Genomic DNA, 12,237 nt, shown 5'->3' on the forward strand with positions numbered 1-12,237 from the left:
CTAATTACTTCTCAACCACCGGTCCTGCTAAGAACTGAATATACATATATATTAATAAAAGATTAACAAAATGTGAGTTCTGGCACCTTTTTTCTTACAAAAAAAGCCCTGGGTATAACAATAGACTCAGCATGTTTACTACATGCCTAGAGAGGTTTAGTTGGAAGTGGAACCCTCCATTTAAAAATTACCTTTATTCAAAACCTGAACTAATAATAATAATGAGATAATATTGGGATAATTTGCTTTCCCAAAGTCGAACCCCACAAAGGCAAGGGTCCTGATCACAGGGATTTGTCCCAAATACCAGACCAAGGAGCTCTCTGCCATTCCAAAATACATTTTGGATTGCATTGAAGCATTTGAGCAGTGTGATTTAAGACTGATAAGAAACTGCTGTTGCTATTATTAAACTGCTAAGAGTTGGAAATCTTTTCATTAATCAGCTGCAAATGGATCAGCAGATCCATTACTGTAAAGGTTGGTTTCCATACTAATAGAACTTCAAGACACTATGTGATATAATTCAACATTCATAATAAAATAAATAGGGCTGGTTAGAGTTCGAGTGAAACAGCATAAAAGCATTCATAATAACTAAATGTAAACCACCAGCTACAAGCTCCTCCATTAACAGTGAAAAGAGCTGGATTATAGGAGAGCTTTTAAGATGAAATTCTAAACCTCTGCTACAAATATCTGGGCATCTATTGGTCCTAAATGAGAAATAGTTCAGTGGCTGGAATTTTTGTACCTCCAACCTTTTCTTCATAAATAACAGAATAAAAGAGTTAGAAGGAACCTTGGAGGTCTTCTAGTCCTACTCCCTGCTCAAGCAGGAGACCTTATACCATTTCAGATAAATAGCTGTCCAATCTCTTCTTAAAAGCCTCCAGTGATGGATGTCTATGGAGATTCTCAGTCATCCAGGTCCCAAAGGTGTTTTTTCAGGAGGCAACTGGACTTTCTGGTTTTCCTTTGAAGATGTTTTGCTTCTCATCCAAGAAGCTGAAGAAGCTTCTTGGATGAGAAGCAAAACGTCTTCAGAGAAAAACCAGAAAGTCCAGTTGCCCCTTGAAAAAGCACCTTCGGAACTCCAGTAATGGAGCACCCACAACTTCTGGAGCCAAGTTGTTCCACTGCTCAATTGCCAGGAAATTCCTCCTTAGTTCTAGGTTGCTTCTCTCCTTGATCAGTTTCTATCCGTTGCTTCTTGTCCTGCCTTCAGGCGCTTTGGAGAATAATTTGACCCCATCTTTTTTGTGGCAGGCTCTTAGATAGTGGAACACTGCTATCATGTCCCCCCTAGCCCTTCTCTTCATTAAAGTAGACATACCCAATTCATGCAATCTTGCTAAAAGAGAACTCCATCAGAATTGTGCTTGGAAATAATTGCTTTCAGCTTTAGATAATAACCAACAACTCTGACAATTATGCTAAAGCAGGAAAGGCATGGACCCAGATAAAGTCTTTTTGAAGGAGGTTTAGAAACAGAGAAAATTACCTGGTGGTAAACCTAAAGCCAGTTTGGCCATACAGTATTAGGACAGGTGCTAAAGTTGAGTGTGATCTGGAGGGCAAACAGTTGTCCAATGCACACTTGTTCTAAATCATTTTGGTGACCTTAAGTCAACACTAACTCTGAACCACAACGGTACTGCAATGAGGAAGTGGAAGCACCGAAATAGCTCTGAAATCTTCCAATTTTCGCCTTGATTAATCATATTTTTTTACACATTCTATCTTTGCAGTTGCTAGAAGTAAAAAAAAAAATGACTCGACGGCACATAGAAATAATCCTTGACTTATGACCACAATGGAGCCCAATATTTCGGTTGCTAAGCGAGGCAGTTGTTAATTGAGTTTTGTCCCATTTTACAACCGTTTTTGCCGCAGTTGTTAAACAAATCACTGCAAAAGTTAAGTGAAGCAAGCAGCTGTTAAGTGTATCTGGCTTTCCCCGTTGACTTTGCTTGTCTGAAGCCAGCTGGAAAGGTTACAAGTGGCGATGGTGTGATCCCAGGACACTGCAAACATCGTAATTACATGCTGGTTGTCAAGTTCCCAAGTTCTGATCACGTGCCCATGGGGATGCTGAAAGGGTCATTAGTGTGAAAACCGGTCATATGTCATCTTTTTCATTGCCATTGTAACTTTGAAAGGTCACTAAATGAATGGTTGTCAGTCAAGGACTACCTGTAATCAATCAATCAATCAATCAATCGATCACAAGGCATCTGCGAAGTCTAAAGGACAACTGAGACTTTCCACCCTTTCCTCACCACTGATCTAAGTCAGTGATGGTGAACCTTTTAGAGAACAAGTGCCCAAACTGCAACCCAAAATCACTTATGTATTGCCAGGTGCCAGGTGGGCATGGCCCACCGGGTGGGCATGGCTACAGTGGTCATGGCAGACAGGTGAGCGTGGCCAGCTCAATGTTGCTCCTGGGGAGGGATGCCTGTGGGGGCCGGGCAGAGTTGGGGGAGATCCAGGGGGTCTCTGGTGGATGGGGCAGTGGGCAGGAGGCTTGTCCTGCGGGGTGAGGTGAGGCAGGGCAGGGCAGGGGTGCCATTGTCGCAGGGCAAAGCGAGGCAGGGCCCGGGGTGGCTGCTGCCTGACACCATTGGCCCCCGCACACAGAGGCCAGCGAGCGCATGGGTGCTGGGATGCATCCGGCCACATGGGACCTCGGCGAGTTAGCAGGCGACTGGTTGAAGAGGACGGTTGCCATCTCCGGGGCATGGTATATGTGCCCACAGAGAGGGCTCTGAGTGCCGCCTCTGGCACGTGTGCCATAGGTTCGCCACCACTGATCTAAGTAGTCTAGATTGGGAGAAGTTAAGACTGCAGGTCTGATAGGGACAGTGACCTTCAACCTTGGCAAGTTTAAACTGGATGGACATCCCGGGTAGCCTAGATGATCTTAAAAGCCCCTTTCCAACTTCCCAGTTCTATGACTCTATGACTTTAATAATGCCTGCACCATAAGAACAGGATTAAGGGACGATCTTTGCTCTGTCTCTTTTCTGCAAATGCCAATGCCAATTCAGTCCTCTAACTGAGCAAAATAGTTTTAATGTCTTCACAGAAAATATAATGAACTAAGAACAGCTGAACAGAAACGGGTCCTCTGGTTTTGCTTTGAAAGGTTTCTTTCCCAACTCCCAAAGGTAGAACAAGCCCATCCGAGCGACTCCATGTATCCTTCAGTTTCAGATCATCTTCTTGAAACTCTGAAGAGCTTCGTCCGCCTTCTGCAGTTCTGTCTCGCTTTGTTTCAGCTGGAAAAAAAAAATGCCCAAGACAGATGTGTTGATAAAGTTGTTGATATGTCCCCTTGGGACATCCTGCCCTCCGTGGTAAGATCTGCCCCTAACCTCCCTTAAGAGCCTAAAGATCTAGCTCTGCAGATTGGCCTGGGGACCCAATGGGGGAGTTCAACTCTGGAAGTGGCAGTTAGATTGACAGCAGACACCATCTCCCCTCCCCCCCACTTCTGCTCTCCATTACGTCCATCTTTTTTACTAATCATATCAATGTATTTTCTTTGCTCCTTTTTCCTTACTTATTTCATTGTTCTATTATTTTACTTTAATTTTGATTAAACCTTTCTTGTTCCTTCATTTTTTATGGTTGTGTAGCCCCATGGCAATATAGGCGGCCAAGAAATTTAATAGTCAATTGCAAAAAGGCAGCTTTACTCAGAACAGCTTACACCCTGCGACGATACCTCTTGATACACCAACATCTGCCTATCCCGGGTCTTTGGGAAAGGTTGGACAAAATGACAAATCTAGTCTGGACAAAAATGACAAAATGACAAAATCTAGTCTGGTGGAGAAAAATGGACAAAAATGGTGGACAAAAATGACAAATCTAGTCTGGACAAAATGGCTGACTGTGTGATGAAATAATAATAATAATAATAATAATAATAATAATAATAATAATAATAATAATAATAATAATAATAATAATAATAATAATAATAATAATAATAATAAAGCATCTGCATCACACTTCATATTCTTGTTCTGAAGGGTCTTTTTGTAATTACCCTCAAGAAATATGCAGAATTGGCTATCTAGAATGTATAAAGGTATTTCAAATGAATGTTGGAAATGTAAATATAAAGAAGGGGCTTTTTATCATTTTTGGTGGATGTGTGATAAAGCAAAGAAATATTGGGAGTAGGATTCATACATTAATGCAGAAAATTCTTAAAGGGAACATAAAGATTAAACCAGAAACTTTCCTTCTGGGTCTAATGGAAAAAGACTTGGGGGGAAAAAATGGAACTCTGATTTTATATATGGTGATGGCAGCAAAACTGCTCTATGCACAAAAATGGAAGGAGGCTTCAAATTAGGAGAGATGGCTGTATCAAAACAGAGATGACTGTTTTGATAAAAGAAAAGAATATAAGTACTTTTGTTTCTACTTGGAAACCACTTCTGGACTTTGTGCTTGAGGTGGAAAAAAATGATACTATGATTTTGGGTTTTACTAATTAGACTGGTTTGTTGATATAGAAATGGCTAGTTCATACTACTATAGAAATGTAAAAAGTTGAGATTCAATCTTAATCTCTTATTTTACTGCAACAGAGGGAGTCGGAAGTCGACACCTTTTGTTTCTTCCCCTCCCTTCCTCCACACTTTTTCCTTTTTCCTTTACCTAATGTTGTCCCTTACTATTTGTTTTTCTATTTTCATATTTTAATGTTATAAATGAATAAAATAAAATAAATAAATATAAATAAAAGAAATATGCAGGATGGGCAATTTATGGCCCTCAAGCCTCTTTTCTGAGATCTATCATTTCAACAGTGTGGTTTCCTGCCTTTTTTAGGTGAACAGCATGCACAAAGTGAAAAATAAGCGTCTCAGGTTAAAAGGCAAGTAAAACTCAAAAACCTTCTAAACTCCTTGTCCCAAAGGAGCTTTTTCAAAAGGCAATTGGACTTGTTTCGTTTCTCATCCAAGAAGCATCTTCAGTTCTACAGTTCTGAAGAAGCTTCTTGGATGAGAAGTGAAATGTCTTCAAGGAAAAACAAAGTCCAGTTGCCTTTTTTAAAAAAGCACCTTTGGGACAACCATGACCTGGATGACTGAGAATCTCCAGAGATTTCTAAACTCCTTCCCACCACATTCTAAGGAAAGCAAGAACCAGAATGTTAAAGTGATCACTGGCCACCAAAATTATCCACCCCTGCAGGACTCAAGATCTTCTGAAGGAACCAGCAACTTTTCTGGCCCTCAGTCCTGAATGCTGGGTCCCCAAATGGCTAAAATCCCTCAATCTCTTATGATCATGGAGATTTCAGAAGCTGAAAACAGAAACAACCCCCCCTCCCCAATCTTTTGGGACATTTGGTATCTTGGCACCCACAAGTGATGCAATGGATCAAGCATCATCCCTAACAGAGCAAGCCCCCAAATGCCAATCCTGTATGAGTTACCTTGGCTGCATCCAATTCTTGGACTTTGGCCGGTACTTTCACAGCATACTCTGGATTCACCATACGCTGGCGTAATAATAGGATTTGTTTCTGCAGCTCTGCCTTTTTCCCTGTCAGTTTGGCTATCTCCTTCTCCGCATCAATCAAGCCCTGCCAAGGAATTCAGAGAGTCAGCAATGCTACCGTGCTACCTCATGGGTAGCACTATGAGTTGAGAGTCACTGTAACCAACTGGATCCGCAAGTCATCTAATATGGGTATACATGAATATCCCTGAGATCTGAGATGAATCATGACCATTATCTTCCTGAATACTACAGAAACAGACAACAGCCCAAACGGAAGAACCCAGAATGTTGCTAAATCTCTGGCATTTGAACTTCAGCAACAAGGAGATCAAATCAGTCAATCCTAAAGGAAATCAACCCTGACTGATTTTTGGAAGGACAAAAACTGAAGCTGAAGCTCAAATACTTTGGCCACCAATGGAGAAGAGAAGATTCGTTGGAGAACACCCGGATGTTGGGAAAGACTGAAGGCAAAAGGAGAAAGGGATGGCGGAGGATGAGATGGTTAGATAGATGGAGGACAGGGGAGCTTGTTGTGCCATGGTCCATGGGGTCACGAAGAGTCGGACACCCTTAGCAACTGAACAACAGCAACAACACTGGAATATATAGGCAGGCCTCCATTAGAGGTAGTGACACCAGGATATTTTTATTTTGTAAGCACTCCCTCGGGGAATTTATGACACAGAATCTGAAGGTTAATTTGCTTTAAGTCCAAATGGCAAACCGTTCCCTGCTCTTGAAAGCAGTGAAGTACAGGTAGTCCTTGATTTACAACAGTTCGTTTAGTGACTGTTCAAAGTTACACAATGGCGCTGAATAAAGTGACTTATGACCATTTTGCACACTTGTGACCGTTGCAGCATCCCCATGGTCACATGATGAAAATTCAGATGCTTGGCAAGTGTCCCGGGGGGGTCATGTGACCAGCTTTTGTAACCTTCTGACAAGTAAAGTCAATGGGGAAGCCAGAATCACTTAACGACCGTTACTAACCCAGCAACCATAGTGATTCACTTAAAAACGGTGGCAAGAAAGGTCCAAGAAAGTTTGTAAAATGGGAGAAAACTCTGTTAACAATTGTCTCGTTTAACAACAGAAATGTTGGGCTCAACTGTGGTGCTAAATCAAGGACTACCTGTATACAAAATATGACCCTCAAGACTTTTTTTACCTCATGAAACTAGTCAATCAATCATTTGGGTGCCTAAAAGTGATTAATGGCCCTCAGAACTACCTTGTGATTGGTCACCTACCACATTGCAGATGATGGAATAAAGTGATATCAGTGGGGGTGCTGGTGAATTCTATATCTAATGGTACGCAAGACTATCTTTAGGACATGGTGATCAGATGTTCTGTGTACAGAACAAATCTATTAGCTTCCTAGCCTTTGGATGGTGTGGGAAAGGGTTCTTCTGTAAGGCTGGCAGAATCCAGAATGCTTCCTTGTCCTTCCACAAGTTCACACAAGTGAATAATTGGACCTGGGTTTACTCACCGTGAGTCTCGTTGTTCTAACTGCTAAGGAAGATAAAGTAATGTAGGACACCAGAAGAAGAAAATGGAAAAAGGAAAGGCTGATTACTGAGGGAGACCTGATTATGTTGATGCTTGGTGCAACGGTGAAGAGGGTGGACTCACTGGTGTGGGGCAGAGCAGAACCTGGGGTCTGGAGCTCTCTGAAGCTCCATCAGAATCTTGTAGTTTTGCCTTCAGAGCAAATGTGAGTCACCCACTTCAGAATTCCCTGCCTGTACTATATATAAAAAAAGAAATCTGCTCCTCCAAACTAAGGATCCCACTGGTTCTTTACTGCCGGTCACCATTTTGTGGCCTGCTTATTTTTTAGTACCTTCAGCAGAAGATGGACAATGCATTTGTCGGAAGCTATAGCTACAGCACAGCCAGAAGGAGGAACCTGCCCAGGTTCTAGTACCAAAACTTGCTTGGAGGAGGAAAGAATGCAGATATAGTCAGAGCAACGAGTCACGGTCTCCGCCGTCTGAAGATCCAAACACTGCAGGTAACCTAGGGACAGATGAACATCTGCAACTACACAACGGCTCCTAGCTCTCTACGCAAAAAGGTATTGAGCTAGCAGAGGTTTGACATTAATTTAGCACTTATTTTTCAGAGGTGGGGAGACCACCCAAAAACGTGCCACAGAAAACTAGCCATTCTGAGCAGCACGTTCTTGCAGGGAGAGAAATATTGGTGGCTCCAGACACTGAACTGAGATGTTGCAAACTACTGGTCCATCTCAAGTCTATGAAATCACTAAAACCCATCATTATCTCCCACTGCCAAGCTAAGACCAATATTGGGGGAAAGATTTGTAGCTGCAGGGATATTAAAGATCTTCCACCTCCATTGATGTTTACTTCAAGTTTACTTCAAGCCAAGTGACTACCAAAAGTTGGCCTGGTCTGCTAATGTATTTTAATTGTTTAGGCAGGCAACTTTCTCCAAACCGAGCTGCTCCAGATTTGGCAGTACGGCAAATTCCGGAATTTCAAGCCAGCTTAAGACCCGGATTCATAGCCTCTCATTCATTAGTGAAAAAGCCTTCAGTGGAAAAACTCACAGTCAGCTTTGGTTTTGGTAAGGTTGTAGTCTGCCCGGAGAAAACGCACAGCCTTGATGATGTTCAATATGAAGTCAAAGGTTTGGTCCAGTTCTTCATTCCTCCAATGGAACTGAAAGGAAGCAGAAGTATGAGCTGCTCGATTTAATTTTTAAGTTCAACATCAGACCAAAAGGAAAATGGACTAAGAGAAGAATTTCTTTAGTTTCAAAACAGCTAGTCCTCCATTTACGACTGGTCATTTTACGATCTTTAGAAGGTTATGACAGCCTATAAAGCACTCTGGCCATCGTAAAGGGTTGTCCTGGCCCACCATGGTCATGAGACTGCATGTGTTGAGTGGGTCAGCTTTACTACCCATCGTGGCATTCTGGGGGGTCTCATGATCATGATATCCAATGTTTTTGGCTGGTTCCTGAGATTTTTTGCCAGTTTCTAGTTAAAAAAAAACATCATTCAGATGAATGGATTCACTTAATGACTGTTGGGTTTTCTTAACGATAGTAGCATACACTTAATGACCACTGTAAAAAAAGGCTTTAAGCGTTTACTTAAAGACCACGGTAAAAAAAATTTACTTTGGGTCACAGGGTGCCTCAACTTACAACCAGATTGTGATCCCAATTATGGTTGTTAAGTTGAGCATTCCCCGTACTAATTTTCCTGTTTCAGTACTATACTGATAAAGAGCTAAGGCTAGCAGTCTTAATGTTCTGTTTCATTATGATTATACCTTGGATTATGATTTTATTGGAAACCAATTTGTTGTCTCCTTTTTTGTTACAAAAGGAGCTTCTGTGATAACATTTGGCTTCCTCCCCAGAGTGTACTAGATCTCATCCAACAATGTTATATATGCAGAATAACAGAGTTGGAAGGCACCTTGGAGACCTTCTAGTCCACCCCCCCCCTGCTCAAACAGGAGATCCTAAAACATTCTGGACAAATGGTTGTTTAGGATCTTCTTGAAAACCTCCAGTATTGGAGCACCCACAACTTCTGGAGGCAAGCCATTCCACTGGTTAATTGTTCTAACTGTCAGGAAATTTCTCCTTAGTTCTAGGTTGCTTCTCTCCTTGGTTAGTTTCCATCCGTTGCTTCTTGTCCTGCCTTCAGGCGCTTTGGAGAATAGCTTGACTCCCTCTTCTTTGTGGCAGCCCCTGAGATATTGGAACACTGCTGTCATGTCACCCCTAGTCCTTCTCTTCATTAAATTAGATCAGGGGTAGGCAACCTTGGCTCTTTTATGACTCATGGACTTCAACTCCCAGAATTCCTGAGCCAGCCAGGCTGAGGCGAAAGGGAGAGTTTCCAAGCTGAGCCATGCTAGCTCAGGAATTCTGGGAGTTGAAGTCCACGAGTCATAAAAGAGCTAAGGTTGCCTACCCCTGAACTAGACATACCCAGTTCCAGCAACCGTTCCTTATATGTTTTAGCCTCCAGTCCCCTAATCATCTTTATTGCTCTTCCCTGTACTTTTTCTAGAGTCTCAACATCTTTTTTGTATCGTGGTGACCCGAACTGGACATAATAGCCCAAGTGTGGTCTTACCAAGGCAGCATGTATGTTGCCAGGCTCAAGCTTCAGATTCTGTTACCCACTTACCTGCTCAGTAGTGGGGTAAGGAGTGACACAGATGCTGGGAGGGTCAGAGGAAGGAGACCGTCGAGGCAGACGCTGGAAGAGTTCCTCGGTGACAAACGGCATGAAAGGGCTGAGGAGACGAAGGCCAGCATCCAAGCAGGTGTAAAGAACATTCTGGGCCGTCTGAATCGCAGCCTGGTCTGATCCGGCAAACACAGGCTTTAGGCACTCCTAAGTGGAAAACGAAAGAGAATAAAAATGTAGAAGGTGATCCTTATTCAGCCAAGCAGATAAGCCCACTAAACGCAGGTACAGGTAGCCCCTGACTTATGACCACACGCTAAGGAAGTTGGTTGTTAAGTGAGTCACACTTGATTTTACCAACTTTATTGCCACGGTTGCTAAGCAAACGTTTGCAGTTAAGTGAATCACATGGTCATTAAGCAAATCCAGTTTCCCCGATTGATTTTGCTTGCCAGCCAGGATGCTGCAATTGTCATAAATATATGCCGGTGACCAAGCACCCAAATGTTGATCACATGGACTTGTAGATGCTGTGATGGGCATAAGTGCAAGTAATGGTTGTAAAGTCACCTTTTCAGTATCACTGTAACTTTGAACAGTCGCTAAGCAAACGGTTATAAGTTGAGGACTATTTGTATTGATTTGAATTTATTAGCCACCCAATTCTGCTGTGTATCTTTTACTATTCCATTCAGAGATGAGTAGGCTATATTCAGTGATGGGATTCAATTATGTGAACAACAGGTTCTCTGTGTGGATGCCGCTTCCGGAAGTCCATTCTGGGCCTGGGCAACAAAAAAATTAACTACCGGTTCTGCCGAAATGATGAGAACGGGCTGAATCCCACCACTGCCTATATTCTCATACCATCTCAAATAAAGTTTTCTCCTCCTTTGCACTTTACATTTTTGAAACACTGGCTACTAATTTATTAGCAGACTTGTGTTTTTTTTTTATTAAAGTCTTACATGAATGAAAGCCAAAGTGAACCAAGCTTTTTGCCACTTTTTAAACTCACCTTCGCAAAATGTTTGTGTCCCCCTTATGATAACCAGGCAGAGATTCAAATTCAAATCTGTTTCGTAGTGCATTTAAGTGTTTACTAGATTTTGCATTGCCTTAACGCCAGGAACTCAAGAACAGCATTACAGACTCAGAACTACTCTGTGGAGTGGTTTCGAATGAGTTTGTACAGGTAGTCATCGGCAATTCGTTTAGTGACCGTTCAAAGTTACAATGGCACTGAAAAATGTGACTTACGCCTTTTTTTCAAAGTTATGACCTTTGATCGTATTTATGGTTCATGTTTATGACGGTTGCAGTGTCCCAGGGTCACGTGATCACCTTTTGTGACCTTCTGACAAGCAAAGTCAATGGGGAAGCCAGTTTCACTTAACAACCATGTTACTAATTTAACAACTGCCGCGATTCACTCATCAAACTGTGGCAAGAAAAGTTGCAGAATGGGGCCAAACTCATTTAACAACTGTCTTGCTTAAGAATAAAAAAATTGGATTCAATTGTGGTCGTACGTCAAGGACTACCTGTACTATCAGTTGTTGCAACTTAATCCGATCAATGGAATGAATGAGCCTGGCTCAGTAGCAAAATCAAAATCAGCCTTCATCCAACCAAATATATTGGGACAGTGACTGAGATAATCCCAGCTAGTTAGGAATTCTGGGAGTGACAGAGCATAGAATAATTGCCAGGGACTTTGGAGGTCTTGTAGTACAGCCCCCTGCTCAAGACAGGAGGTCTTACACCATCACAGTCAAATGGCTGTCCAGTCTATTTTTGATAACCTCCAGAGTTGGAACACCCACAACTCCAGGAGGCAAGCTATTCCACTGTTTGTTTTCACTGTGGGAAATCTTCTCCTTACTTCTAGGCTGGATCTCTCTTTAAGAAGCCTCCGCCCTAAAACATATAAGGAAAGGCTGCTGGAACTGGGTATGTCTAGTTTAATGAAGAGAAGGACGAGGGGGGACATGGCCTTCTCTGTGGGAGCTCCCACCCTCTGGAATGAACTGCTCCCAGAGATCAGGGTGATCCCTGATCTCCCTTCCTTCCGCCGCGCCCTTAAGACTTGGTTATTCCAGCTTGCAGGACTGGCCTAGGGCAATTTTTAGAGGGGGTTTTAATTATATTTTAATTCGACTATATTTAAATATTTCCTTTTAATTAATTTTAATTTTGTAATTGTCATTTGTGTATTTTTAATTGATTGTCAGCCGCCCTGAGTCCGCAAGGAGGAGGGCGGGATATAAATTTAATAAATAATAATAATAATAATAATAATGATAGCAGAGTTCCAATATCTCAGGGGCTGCCACAAAGAAGAGGGAGTCAAGCTATTCTCCAAAGCGCCTGAAGGCAGGACAAGAAGCAACGGATGGAAACTAATCAAGGAGAGAAGCAACCTAGAACTAAGGAGAAACTTCCTGACAGTTAGAACAATTAACCAGTGGAACAACCTGCCTCCAGAAGCGGTGAATGCGCCAACACTG

At 42.2% G+C, this 12,237-nt stretch overlaps 1 protein-coding gene across 1 annotated transcript in view; it reads right to left on the minus strand.

Annotated features, from left to right (window-relative positions):
- Window positions 1-3,058: 3,058 nt before the first annotated feature.
- Window positions 3,059-12,237, minus strand: part of LOC107299872 (valine--tRNA ligase) — a gene marked incomplete at its 5' end in the record, with an annotated part of 30,916 nt that continues 21,737 nt past the window's right edge. The window contains 5 exons of the mRNA XM_015829214.1: window positions 3,059-3,284; window positions 5,465-5,614; window positions 7,388-7,563; window positions 8,120-8,231; window positions 9,725-9,934. Coding sequence (XP_015684700.1) covers window positions 3,216-3,284; window positions 5,465-5,614; window positions 7,388-7,563; window positions 8,120-8,231; window positions 9,725-9,934 — 717 coding nt within the window. The remainder of the gene's footprint in view (window positions 3,285-5,464; window positions 5,615-7,387; window positions 7,564-8,119; window positions 8,232-9,724; window positions 9,935-12,237) is intronic.

This window comes from Protobothrops mucrosquamatus, unplaced genomic scaffold (genome assembly GCF_001527695.2).
Source record: "Protobothrops mucrosquamatus isolate PMUCROS unplaced genomic scaffold, P.Mucros_1.0 scaffold5639, whole genome shotgun sequence".
Taxonomy (NCBI): domain Eukaryota; kingdom Metazoa; phylum Chordata; class Lepidosauria; order Squamata; family Viperidae; genus Protobothrops; species Protobothrops mucrosquamatus.